General features: G+C 33.9%; 1 protein-coding gene across 5 annotated transcripts in view; it reads right to left on the bottom strand.

The window, feature by feature from the left end:
* Adgre3 (adhesion G protein-coupled receptor E3) overlaps positions 1-12,297 on the bottom strand; it is a 107,584-nt gene extending 95,287 nt beyond the window's left edge. For 3 of the 5 annotated variants that reach the window (XR_013104739.1, XM_076915409.1, XM_076915411.1), the window contains exons 1-3: positions 12,181-12,274; positions 11,471-11,519; positions 6,872-6,961 (exon numbers count right to left, since the gene is read on the bottom strand). Coding sequence is in view for 4 of the 5 variants with exons in the window: in XM_076915409.1 (XP_076771524.1) it covers positions 6,872-6,902 (31 nt within the window). In the remaining variant the exon portion in view is untranslated. Of the gene's footprint in view, positions 1-6,871; positions 6,962-11,470; positions 11,520-12,180 lie in introns of all 5 variants that reach the window. The other 2 variants (XM_076915410.1, XM_034521695.2) reach the window with 2 other exon arrangements.
* Positions 12,298-12,567: the final 270 nt, after the last annotated feature.

Genomic DNA, 12,567 nt, shown 5'->3' with positions numbered 1-12,567 from the left:
ACCTTCTATAATGATGTCTCATTTCTGATCATCTATGTCAGAAATTAAGGCACCCAAATTCATAAGAGTCACATTACTAAAGCTTAAATCACAATCAAACTCCAAACAATATTAATAGTAGATTCCAATACTCCACTCTCATTAATGAACAGTACATTCAGAATTATAGTAAACAGAAAAATCATGAAAGTAACAGATGTTATGAATTAAATAGATCAAACAGATTAGTACATAACATTTCACCCAAACACAAAAGAATATACCTTTCTCTCAGCATCACTTTGAACATTCTCCAAAACCAACTATATGCATGATCATGAAGCTTTTTGAAACAGATACAAGAAAATTAAAATGATCCCCTGTACCTGATTAGACCACAGTGGATTAAAGCCGAACTTCAACTATAACATAAATCAAAGAAATCCCACAAACTCGCTGAAACCAGCAACCCTCTACTCAATAATAACTAGGTCAGGGGAAGAAATAAAGAAAGGAATTTTCAGAATTCAATAAAAATTAAAGTATTCCATACATAAATTCATGGTAAACAATGAAAAAACTGTTGTGAGCACTAAAATCCTGTACTAGCAATTTAAAAGTACACCTAAATGCTGTAGAATCAAGGAAGTAAACATACTCAAGAGTAGTAAATGATGAGAAGTAATCAAATTAGGGGCTGAAATCAATAAATCAGAAACAAATAACAATACAAAAATAACAAAACCAAGAACTATTTCTTTGAGAAAATCAACATGACAGACTAACCCTTAGTCAAACTAATTAAAAACCTGAGAGAAAGTATTCTAATTAACAAAAGCAGAAAGGAAAAGGGAGTCATAACAATGGAATGGACAATTTTCTTAATAGACCCCACTTACCAAAGTTAAATCAAGACCAGATAAAAAACTTAAATAGTTCGATAATCTCTAAAGAAGTAGAACCAATTATCAAATTTTCAGAAACAAACAAACAAGCCCATGGCAATATGATTTTACTACATAATTCTAAAACACATTGAAAGAAGAGGCAATAAAAATGCTCCATAACTATTCCACAAAATAGAAACAAAAGAAACACTGTCAATCTCATTCTATGAGCTCACAGTCACCCTGATACCTAAACCACATGTAAACTCAGCAAAGAGAATTTCAGATCAATTTCTCCTATTAACATCAATGCAAAGATACTCAAAAAAATACTCACAAACTGAATTCAAGTACATATCAAAAACATCATATATCATAATCAAGTAGGCTTTTTCCCAGGGATGCAGAGATGGTTTAAAATATGAAAATTTGTCAATGTAATCCATCATATAAACAAACAGAAAAATTGCACTATTCTTATTAGATACTGAAAAATCTTTGACAAAATAAAATACCCATTCATGATAAAAGTCTTGGAGAGATTAGGGACAGAAGCCTCATATATATACACAGTAACTGGATTATACAACAAGCTGATAGTCAATATCTAATTAAATAGAGAAAAATTAAAGCAGTTGTACAAAAATCAGGGACAAGCCTTACCATACTCTCTATATCCATTTTTTTACAGTAATTGAAATTGTAGGTAAAGCAATAAGAAAATAAACAAGAAAACAGACAAAACGATCAAGGGGGTACAAAATGAAAAGTAAGAGGTTAAAGAAATACTATTTGTGGATGGTATAATAGTATATATAACTGACCGCCAAATTCATACCACTCAACTTGTACAGCTTATAAGTACCTTCAGCAAAGTGCCTGGATACAATTTTGGAATAAAATCAGGAACCCACCTTTATATTAATGATAAGACAGCTGAAAAAGAAAGTAGAGAAACAACACCTGTCACAGTAGCCACAGATAACACAAAATATCTGGATGTAACTCTGAGGATGTATGAAAAAATTCTGTTTGACATGATCTTCAACTTTTTGAAGGAAGAAGTTAAAGAAGATATCAGAAGAAGGAAAGATACCTATGTTCTTGGATCAATATAATTAATATAGGAAAATTGCTATCATACTAAAAATAATCAACAGATTTAATGCAATTCCCGTCAAAACTTCAACACATTTTTGAAGTAAATAGGGAAACAAAACAAAACAGGATAAAAAAAATCCTGTACAAAAAAAATTGATAAAAGTATCACCATTCCTGACTTCAAGTTCTACTACTGTTCAACTATAATAAAACTGCATAATACTGGCCTAAAATAGACAGGTAGAATTGAATCAAAGACCCTGAAATAATTCCATTTACCCAAGGATGTAGCAGAATATTTTCCCTGAAAGTTGGGAGGAGCTAAGTTGGGAGGAGTAAGGAGAGAAAGAGGAGGAAGAGAGGATTAGAGAGACGGGAACCTGGCAGCAAATATGCTTGTGCCTCTAGCAGTCAAAGGTAGTTGATATATCTATGTTTGGTATTGGGTTACATCTGTAATTGTGTGGGCATCTTGTTATTGAGCATTAGAAAACATATAAAGCCTTTAGATAACCATTAAGCATTAGAGTTTCATTTCTACTGGGTTCTGAGTAGATGAAGGGATGGTCTGTGCTCAGCCAAGCCTTGTGGAGACAGCATGGAAGATTGGCAGAGCCAGGGCTGGTGCTTCTGGCTTACCTGAGCTGGTGGCCTGAGCCATGGCATCAACAAGAACACTTTGTCACCACTCTTGGCTGCAGGCCTTGCCTAGATGGGAAGATAGTGGCCAGATAGCGACCGTGTGCTTCCATTTTAAATATCTCCTGCAACCAAGTGGCAACTAACGTCTGGCATGAATTGAGTAGAAATTTAAGTCTTTTACCCTATTATACCAAGACTTGGATAGTTTGACAAAACTGAAGCAAAAGAAAATTATTTTAAATATAATTTTAAAAGATGACAGAACACTTTAAAGAAGTAACACATTCCTCAATGAAATGCAGTAATATACAATCAAACTGGTAGATATCTTTAAAGTGGTAACAAAGAATTTCCTTATTCCTGATTCCATGAGGCTGCTCCTCCACCCACCTGCTCACTCCTGCTCCACTGCCATAGTATTGCTCTATGCTGGGGCATCAAGCCTTCACAGGACCAAGGGCCTTCCTTCCCTTTGATGACAGACAAGGCCATTCTCTGCTACGTATGCATATGGTTACTTCCATGTATATTTTTTGGTTGGTAATTTAGTCCCTGGGAGCTCTGTATGGTCTGGTGGGTTGATATTGTTGTTCTCCCAATGAGAGAGGGAACTGAGAGAGGAGTAACATTTGAAATTTAAATAAACAAAATAACCAATACAATTAAAACAAAAGAAATATAGAAAAATACAATTAAACAGGTGAAACAAATAAAACTGTGCAATACCTAAAAGCAGAGATAGAAGCAATAAAGAAACACAAAGTGAGGAAATCCTGGATATAAAAAACTTAGGGAAGAGAACAAGAACAACAGATGCAAGTATCACCAGCAGAATACAAGAAACTGAAGAAAGAATTTCAGGCATAGACTACAAAATAGAACTAATTGATTCATGTTAAATCTATAAATGTCAAATCTGTAAAGATACTGACACCAAACATTCAGGAAATCTGAGATACTATAAAAAAAAAAAAAAAAAAAAAAACCTAACTCAAGAATAGTAGTAGAAAAATACAAAAAAACCCAGCTCCACAGACCAGAAAATATTTTTAACAAAATCATAGAGGAAAACTTTCTAAACCTAATAAAAGAAATGTCTATTAATATATAAGAAGCTTATAGAACCCCAAGTAGAATGTACAAGAAAAGAAAATCCTCCTGCCATAGAGTAATCAAAACACAAAATCTACAGAACAAAATAGAATACTAAAAGCAGCAAAATGAAAAAGTCCAGGTAACATATAAAGGCAGACCTATCAGAATTATAGCTGATCTCAATGGAGACTCTAAAAACTAGATATTTTGTAACCTCTAAAAAGCCAGGGATGCCAACCAAGACTACTTGTATCAAGCAAAACTTTCAATCACTATATTTGAAGATGATGAGCTATATTAAGATGCATTCAAATAAAAAAAATTCTACCTATAAATCCAGACCTACAGGAAATACTAGAAGAAAAACTTCAACCCAAGGAGGATAACTATATCCTAGAGAATATAGGAAATAAGTATTTCCACACAGGCAAAAACAAGAAAAGAACATAAATGCACACACACACACGCACACACACACACACACACACACACACACACACACACACACACTCCACTCCTCCACACACAGTAAATGTTGTTAATGTGTAGAGTTTGATAAGCAAGTTAAGCTTTAGCAGTGTTTCTTGAACAGGCAAATGGACTTGTTTTTAGGACATACATCAAGATAACAGAAATAAACCACCACTGATCACTAATATCTCTCAATGTCAGTGGACTCAATTCCCCAATAAAGACAGACTAGAAGAATGGATGTGAACATTCCATCCAGATCAGGATGCATCATTCTTCTTCATTCAAGAAACATACCTCAGCAATAAAGGTAGTCATTACCCCAGAAAAAATGCTGGAAAAAGTTTTTTCAAGACAATGGACACAAGAAGCAAGCTAGAGTAACCATCTAATAAAATGGATTTTCAAGCAAAATTAATTTAAAAAAACAGAAAAAAAAATTCATACTTATCAAAGGAAAAAATCTATCAAAATGATATCTCATTTCTGAACACCTATGTCCCTAACAGAGTGGTACCCACTTTTGTAAAAGAAACATTGGTAAAACTTAAATTAAACCTTGAACCCCACACCTTAATAGTAGAGAATTTCAACAATCCACTTTCACCAATTGACAGGCCATTTAGACAAAAACTAAACAGAGAAATTTGAAACTAACGAACATTTTTAATCAAATAGACATAATGGACATCTATGAAATATTTTACCCAAACAGAAAACATTTTTCAGACCTCATGGGTCCTTCACTAAATTGACCATGTAGTCTGTCACAAAGGAAGCCTCAAATGATACATACAAGAAAATTGAAATAATGTCTTGTATTTATCAGATCACCTGGAGTTCAACAACAACAGAAACGCCAGAAAGCCTGCACCCTTATGTAAGACCTTACTTAATGGTCTCTGGGACAGGGAAGAAATAAAAAATTAAGTATTTTCTCAAATTCAAGGAAAATGAAATGAGTTATAACCTAATTCATGGAACACAATGAAAGTACTTCTGAAGGAAATTTTATAGCATTAAGTGCTGCCATAAAGAAATTAGAAAGTTCTCATACCAGCAAAAAGTATACCTGAAAACTCTATAAAACAAGAAGAAACACACTGAAAAGGAATAGAAGGCAGGAAATAAAGAAATGTTCAACATATTTAGTCATTAGGGAAATTAAATACAAAATGAATGTGTAATTATGTCTTACTTCTATGAGACTGGCTAATATCAGAAACTCAAGTAACAAAACATGCTGGTGAGGTTGTGTAGTAAGTAGAACACTAATCCATTGCTGGTGTTAATGAAAACTGGTACAACCACTTGTAAATCAACTGTGTTGTCACCAAAATTGGGAATAATTCTAACTCAAGACCCAGCAATATCATTCCTGGATAGATACCCAAAAGATACTCTACCATGCCATAAAGGCACTTGTTCTACTGTGTTCATTATAGCTTCATTTGTAATAGCTAGAAGTAGGAATGAACCCAAATGTCTCTCAACTGAGTAATGGATAAAGAAACTATGGTACATATCTATATCTGAGCACTATGCAGCTATTAAAACAATAGCATTGGGTTCCATATATCACAGCCATTGCAGTACATTGAGTTGAATGTGCACTGGGCAACTCTGTCTTGCATTGGAAAATGAACTAAACATGGCCAAAGAAGATCCTAAGAAGACAAGAGGTAAAATGTTCTCATATGCACTCTTTGTGCAAACCTGCTGGGAAGACCAAAAGAAGAAGCATAAGGATGCTTCAGTTAACTTCTCTGCATTCTCCAGGATGTGTGCAGAGAGGTGTAAGACAATGTCTGCTAAAGAATATGAGACATTTGACAATATCACAAAGGCTGTTTCGGTAACACTCCGACTGTTTCTAATTAAGTACATATTTAATTAGGAAAAAATAAGAGCATTATAAAATTTGCAGGCAAATGTATAGCTCTAGAAACTATTATTCTGTATGAGGTAACCCAGATGCCAAAAACATGCATGGTCTGTACTCATAAGTGAATATTAGCTTTAAAGTACAGGATAACCATACTACAATTGAGAGAGCAAAGGAAGCTAAGTACTACTGAGGACAAAATGAAAAATGCTTGAATCTTATTCTGAGGGGAGAAACCTGATGTCTGAAATGGTTGGAGACAAGAAACTGGGTGAGAGAGTATGTGGAGAAGGAAAACAAGTGTAGTCATCAGGTGTGGGGAGAGGGGGAGATGAAGCTGGAAAAAAGACAGAAGAAAAATTTTGGGTGGGTCATCTCTGAGTCAATCTGGAGACTTGATTCAGAAGAGCTTCTCAGAGGCTATGGGGGTAACCTGAGCTGAGATTCTTAGCAGTGGGACATATGATACCATAAGTGGCCATAGTCTATAGTTAGGATACAAAGTGAAATACAAACATACCCACAAAATCTTTGAACTATAATTTGCCCTTATTACAATATATACCAGGATCAAGATGGAACAGAGATTGATTAATAGGCAAACTGATCACTGGCTAAAATTGTGATCCATCCATTGAAATAAAACCAACCTCTGAAGCAATTAATGGTACTCTGCAATGCTTGCAGACAGGACCTTAGCATAACTGTCAATCTGTAATATTATACAGAAAAAGTATCATTTGACAAATTTAGGTAAGAAATGCTACAATAGCAAAGACACTGGAAGATGAGAGAGCTCTTTTTCACTTACCTGGGGCATGTGTCAGGCATTTGCTTCCCATTTCTCCAGTTGCCACAGTCAACGTTCTGTGAATTTCTTCAATAGGGCTGGTGAGAGTTCCTGAAAAGAATGACCCAATAAGAAATAAAAAAAATTGGTGGTCAGTAAAATGAAAATACAGATAAATATTGCACAAACCCATTGACATCTGCCTCTTTCAACCAATAATTGCATATGATAATCCTTCTCAAAGAAAATACTTAACAAAGGTGACCAGAGTAACCTTGATTGGAGCATGCATGCTTACTCCTCAATAGCCAACCAGAAATTGATATTCAGTGGTACTTACTTCTGCTGACAATTTAAACTCAACTCACACATAGGCAACCTCACATCAAGACTGTCACTGTTACTTTTCAAATGTCCCATAACAATCACATTTTGTGCTGGACATCACATTCACATATAAAAGTGTATTGTTAATAATGTGAAACAAAGAGCACTTATTAATTCACAAGAGCATTATTTTCTATGATTTCACTTGGCTATTTTTTTGTAGGTAACTGGGAGTAGGCAATATATTATAATTAATTCTAGTCACTATATCATGTCAAAACCTTCTTGTTTAGTGTCTGAAATGTCTGAAAGTTAAACTCTTTAAAGACCATTTCATTTGTGTAATTATTTCACCTCAGGATTCACCATCACTATTCTATTTTTAGTCTTGAATTTCACAACTTTTTTTCCCAAAATATGTATATTTTTTTCCAAAATATGTATAGTCTGAAAATGAGGATGTGACATTCTGGCAAAAGCTACTTTCTGGACAGGAATAAAGATCTAAGTTGGAATTATTAACATCTATGTAAAAATATGAGGACAGCTATATGTGTGTGTAACCCCAATAATGGAAACTTTAAAACCTTGCAACTTTCTGAGCAGTTATGCTGGACTAAATGTTAAGTTATAGTTTGTCTAGTGATCCTGTCATAAAAGAATAAAGTGGAAAGTGAGAAGACACCCAGTACCCGCTCTGACTTTTGCTCCTACATGCATGAGTATATATCATTATGCACCCAAAAGCATGAAACACACACACACACACACACACACACACACACACACACACACACACACACACACAGTGAAAAAGGAAACGGAAGAAATTAGGAAGCAACAGCTCTCATAAGATCCCCAAACACACAACTCTTCTCAGTAGTTAGGATGTTGTTTAGAATTCATGGCTACTGGGTGAAGGAGAGTCACTTTTACTCAGAAATGTGGCCACTGCTCAATTGTCTATACTTCACTGGATGGCTTTATATTCATGGACATTAGGTATAACAAACTTTGGGTTATAACAGAGGAAGTAGATATAAAGTTGGAAAGGTAGGGTCTGGATGGGGTTGTTGAAAGGTGAATGTGATCAAAATATATTGCATGTAGAAGTAGCAAATTCTCAAAGAATAAATACAAAAATTAAAAAGCATAACTTCTCTAAAATGAGCTAGAAATTCTTACATTTATTTTGCATTCATGGGGTAATTCACTAAGATTCATCATATGGTGATTTTTTGGGGAATTATAAAGTATATAAAGAATGTGCTATATGTCTGTGATTAAAATTGAACCTTGTACTTTTGTTATGCACATTATATTTATGGTGACATTACTATAAGTTGCTATGCATAGCTGGCAGTGTGTTTTTGAAGCAATCAGTAATAAAGAGTAAACAAAACTGTACAGGAATTTATCACTTTTGAAGGTAGCTTGGCACTGGATCAGGGAAAGACATTGTATTATTGTCTTTATACACACGTATTTTTGAATTTTTACAGAATTAAAAAGAGCGTGGTAGGGGTAGAAGTGAGATGAAAAATTCAAGTTGATAAGTCAATAATAGCCAACTTAATACCAAGGAGCAGAAAGTTGCATGCTAATAGGTATAACCATAGAGATGATGATCAGAAAATGTGATTATGTTATGCAAATCAGAAACTTTTAATAAATTCAAAAAAGCAATGAGTGGTTTGACAGAAACTAAGCTAAAGAAAATCAAATTTCAAATAAAAGTTCTATTCAAATTAAAATATGTAAGATAAATTATGTATCAATATTTATAACACACAGCATGGCCTGGATACTAGAGGTTATCAGGCTTCTTGATTCTTAATAGCATAGAGAATTAGTTTTATTATTTGATTTGGATGAAGGGAAGTCACACATTATAAGTCTTATATGCTTGGGGATGAAGGGAAGTCACACATTATAAGACTTGGACAAAATGCTAGGATTAATTAGGTACTAGATAAAAGTTAATTTCTAATTCAAAATTATTTTAGGTCTTGGTATTAGCATGTGGCTAGATTTAGAGCCAAATTACGAGAAGATTAGTAATATAACTGAAACATTTTATATGCATTTAAAACATATTTAAGTAACATTTAACACATGCACACACACAATTACATCTGTGTACACACATGTGTATGCATGCATGTTTGCATTATATATGGACACAAAGTCAGTCATGCATAGCCAACCATGCAAATCTGTCAAATAAAGATCAATGCATATTACTGAGACTGATAGAGGGCCTCCTGTTTTACTCTGACATGGGAGCAGTTATTAGTCACTGTAAAATTTATGAATTATTGTTAAATGATAGCAGAATGATACTCGTCTAGATTTTGTTTGTTCTTCATAGTTAACATTAGCTTAGTGTTGCCTGGGAGTAAACATTATAGATATTTGACAGAGCTTTATTTCATGTCGTCAAAGATTGCCCTTTGTTAGCTAATACTTAAGGTGTCCTTTCCTTAACACTTTGACTCTAGTGATGCTACACACTAGTTCATGGAACCCATACCACCAGGGACAAAGATATGTTTCAGTTTTGAGTATTTAAGAGATTGAACCACCTTTGGCAAGTATTACATTTGGAGAGCATGAACCTTTCATGTCTTTGCTGTCCGTTTTGTATGAGTGTGTTTATTAAGAAAAGAGTAAGCAAACACAAAATAATAAAACAAAGAACAGAAATACACTAGAAAGTAGTTAGACATAAACAGAAATTGATAAAAGGTACTAAATGGCAGAGACTCCAATGGAGAAAAATCTTCTTTTGGGTGAAGCTTCTTCTTGCCATTTCTAACACAAACATCTTCATAAAATAAGGAAATGACAAGCTGAGACTTTTGCCTTGGAATTTGCCTGGAACACTTCACCTCCTAATCAAATTCAAGACAATTTCTTTACTCTCAAGAACATATTACTGTTACTCTCAGGCTATTTTTTCTTCTCATTGCCCTCTTTTCATGGGACAGAGATTCGTTCCTGGACAAGAGGTCTTAGAGAATATGCTAAGCAAACATGATTGCATTGAAAGTCAGAAGGGTGTGGCAAGGCCACTTACATACTAAGGTTCTAATTGACCACAGGATAATTTAATAATAAAGTATTTACTATAGTCAATGCTATGTAAGTTTTTATGAGCAACAGAAAACCATAAAACTATTTGGTCATAGCTATAATGAGAAAATTCTCTTGTAGTCAACCAGAATAGCTGTAATTGATGTAAGAACAATTTTGTATTTGCATCAAAGTCTGTCTAGGTATTGACACAGATATTGTCACACATTTTCCTCTGACCATGAAAAGAGGCTCTTAAAGTCACTTTCTTAACCTGATTGGTGACATCTTCTGGATAATCTCCTGGTATTGAAAAATGATATGCAATAAAAGACTTATCCTAACTGCCTATACACAAGTTTTCATATATATATGTACATGCAATTATGTGTATTGATGTGCATATGGGTAAATGTGTGTGAAAATATTGGCAAGTTAACTTAGTGTTTCAATTATTGCATGTCACAGACTATAGGAATTGAACTACATAACAAACCTTCATGCCTACTTTTGTTGTTTATCATTGTTAGAATTGCAAGAAGAAGCAATGAACAGAAGTATCAATGAACAGAGGAAGTAGCAATGCAGAAGCAACAGCTGAGAAAATGACAGGAAGAAGAATATCACAGGCAGGAAGCAGAAGCAACTTAAATGATAAAAGTTATGAAGAGATCAAGATTAGTTGCAGCAGTTCATAGCCACTAGATGAGTTTCAGAGACTTGTCAAACACTGAGACTATGATTTGGAGAGCTGCAACCATAACACCTGTTAAGCTTCTCAGAAAGTCTTTACAAGACCAAAGAAACAGAAGGTTGTGTATGACTCAGAGATTCTGTTACTTTTTTGTTGTTGTTGTTATAGATCATTAAGGCTGAAAGATGAGGACTTGCTATTAGCGTTGTTAACTGTTAAAACCTCTATTGTTTGGGAAAGTTCACAACAGTAATCCAATATGATTGCTTATATGATGTTATACTCCCCTGTGTTCTCATTCCCTGTATCAAGGTAGTAATTGCTCTTTCGACCCAGCACTGCAAATCTTTTTACCTCCCAATCCAACCTGTAGAATCAAAGTGTTCCAAAACTCCAGGCTACCAGGACTAGGAGAGTTTCTTTTTATCTATTTGTGACTTGTATATAGGTAGAGCAAAAGTTTCCATGTCAGATGTTTGGCAACACATTTGAGTTTATTTTTATAAAATATTTCTGGAAATTACCTTCAAAACTTACAGTATCAATGGCTTTTTCAAATTTGTGGCTGGAAATCTGCAAGAAATAAAATGCCAATGGCACCAGTTGTTTTATATTTTAAACAAAATTTAAGTATTTTATGTGAAAAAAATCCATTTTTAAACTAAAATAATGCAACCATAAATGAGTTACTGTGGTAAGGATTTTCATTATTTGCATCATCACTATAAAACTGAGAAAAGAATTCTCTAAAGACAAATGACAGTGGATGTCAGTAACCTGATATAAAATGTTCTGTGTGTATCATCATCAACATTGTTCTTTGTAAATCTGTGAAATAAGAAAATGTGAAAACATTACTAGGGACCTACATGAAAATGAATCTTGCTAGTGTATAAGTGAAAATTTAGAATGAAAATATTACCAATTTTCATAATTTAATGTAATAAATAAAACAGTATTTCACAATTATATTAAAGTAACTTAGGAAATTTTTGAATTAATAAAAGAGTAAAAATAAAAATAGATTATACTACACAAATTCATCAACCAAGCACTATACAAAATGAACTTGCAAGAAACTAATGCCTACACAGAACCCTTCAAGGGATAAAATGGATGATAAGGAGGGTCTCCTTGAAGAATTTCCAGTCAAAAGAGTTTTTACTGACACAAAAATCATGAGTGATTTTCCCCCTATTTTCTATGGCAAGTTGTTAATATAAAAGCTACTCACTTCAGAGATGATGAATTTTTGCTTCTCACCGAGTCTGGAACATTCTCAGCAACAATGAAAGAGGAAGTGCATCACTGCTTATCTTGTTATTTCTTTCTCAAGGAATTTTGTGGTGACATGAGAAAACTGAACTTTCGATGGAGCAGTTTGCTTAACTCTATTTAGTTCTCTTTTCACTAGTGAAAAGTAGATTATGTAGTGCCTAGGGTGTATTATATTGAATAGCCTCAGAAAATGACTTTTTAAATGGTGGTAGTCTACAGGCAGTATGATGTAAACTCTTAAGTTTACAAGTCCAACTTTGAAATAGCATCTTTAGTTGAATTTTTGATTTTGTGTGGAACCCCCCACTTTTTTTAAACCTTTAGACTTACTAATATGTTTCAC

This window comes from Arvicanthis niloticus, chromosome 17 (assembly GCF_011762505.2).
Source record: "Arvicanthis niloticus isolate mArvNil1 chromosome 17, mArvNil1.pat.X, whole genome shotgun sequence".
Classification (NCBI taxonomy): Eukaryota; Metazoa; Chordata; class Mammalia; order Rodentia; family Muridae; genus Arvicanthis; species Arvicanthis niloticus.
Note: the sequence above shows the minus strand (reverse complement) of the source record. Positions and strands in the feature narration are given on the sequence as shown.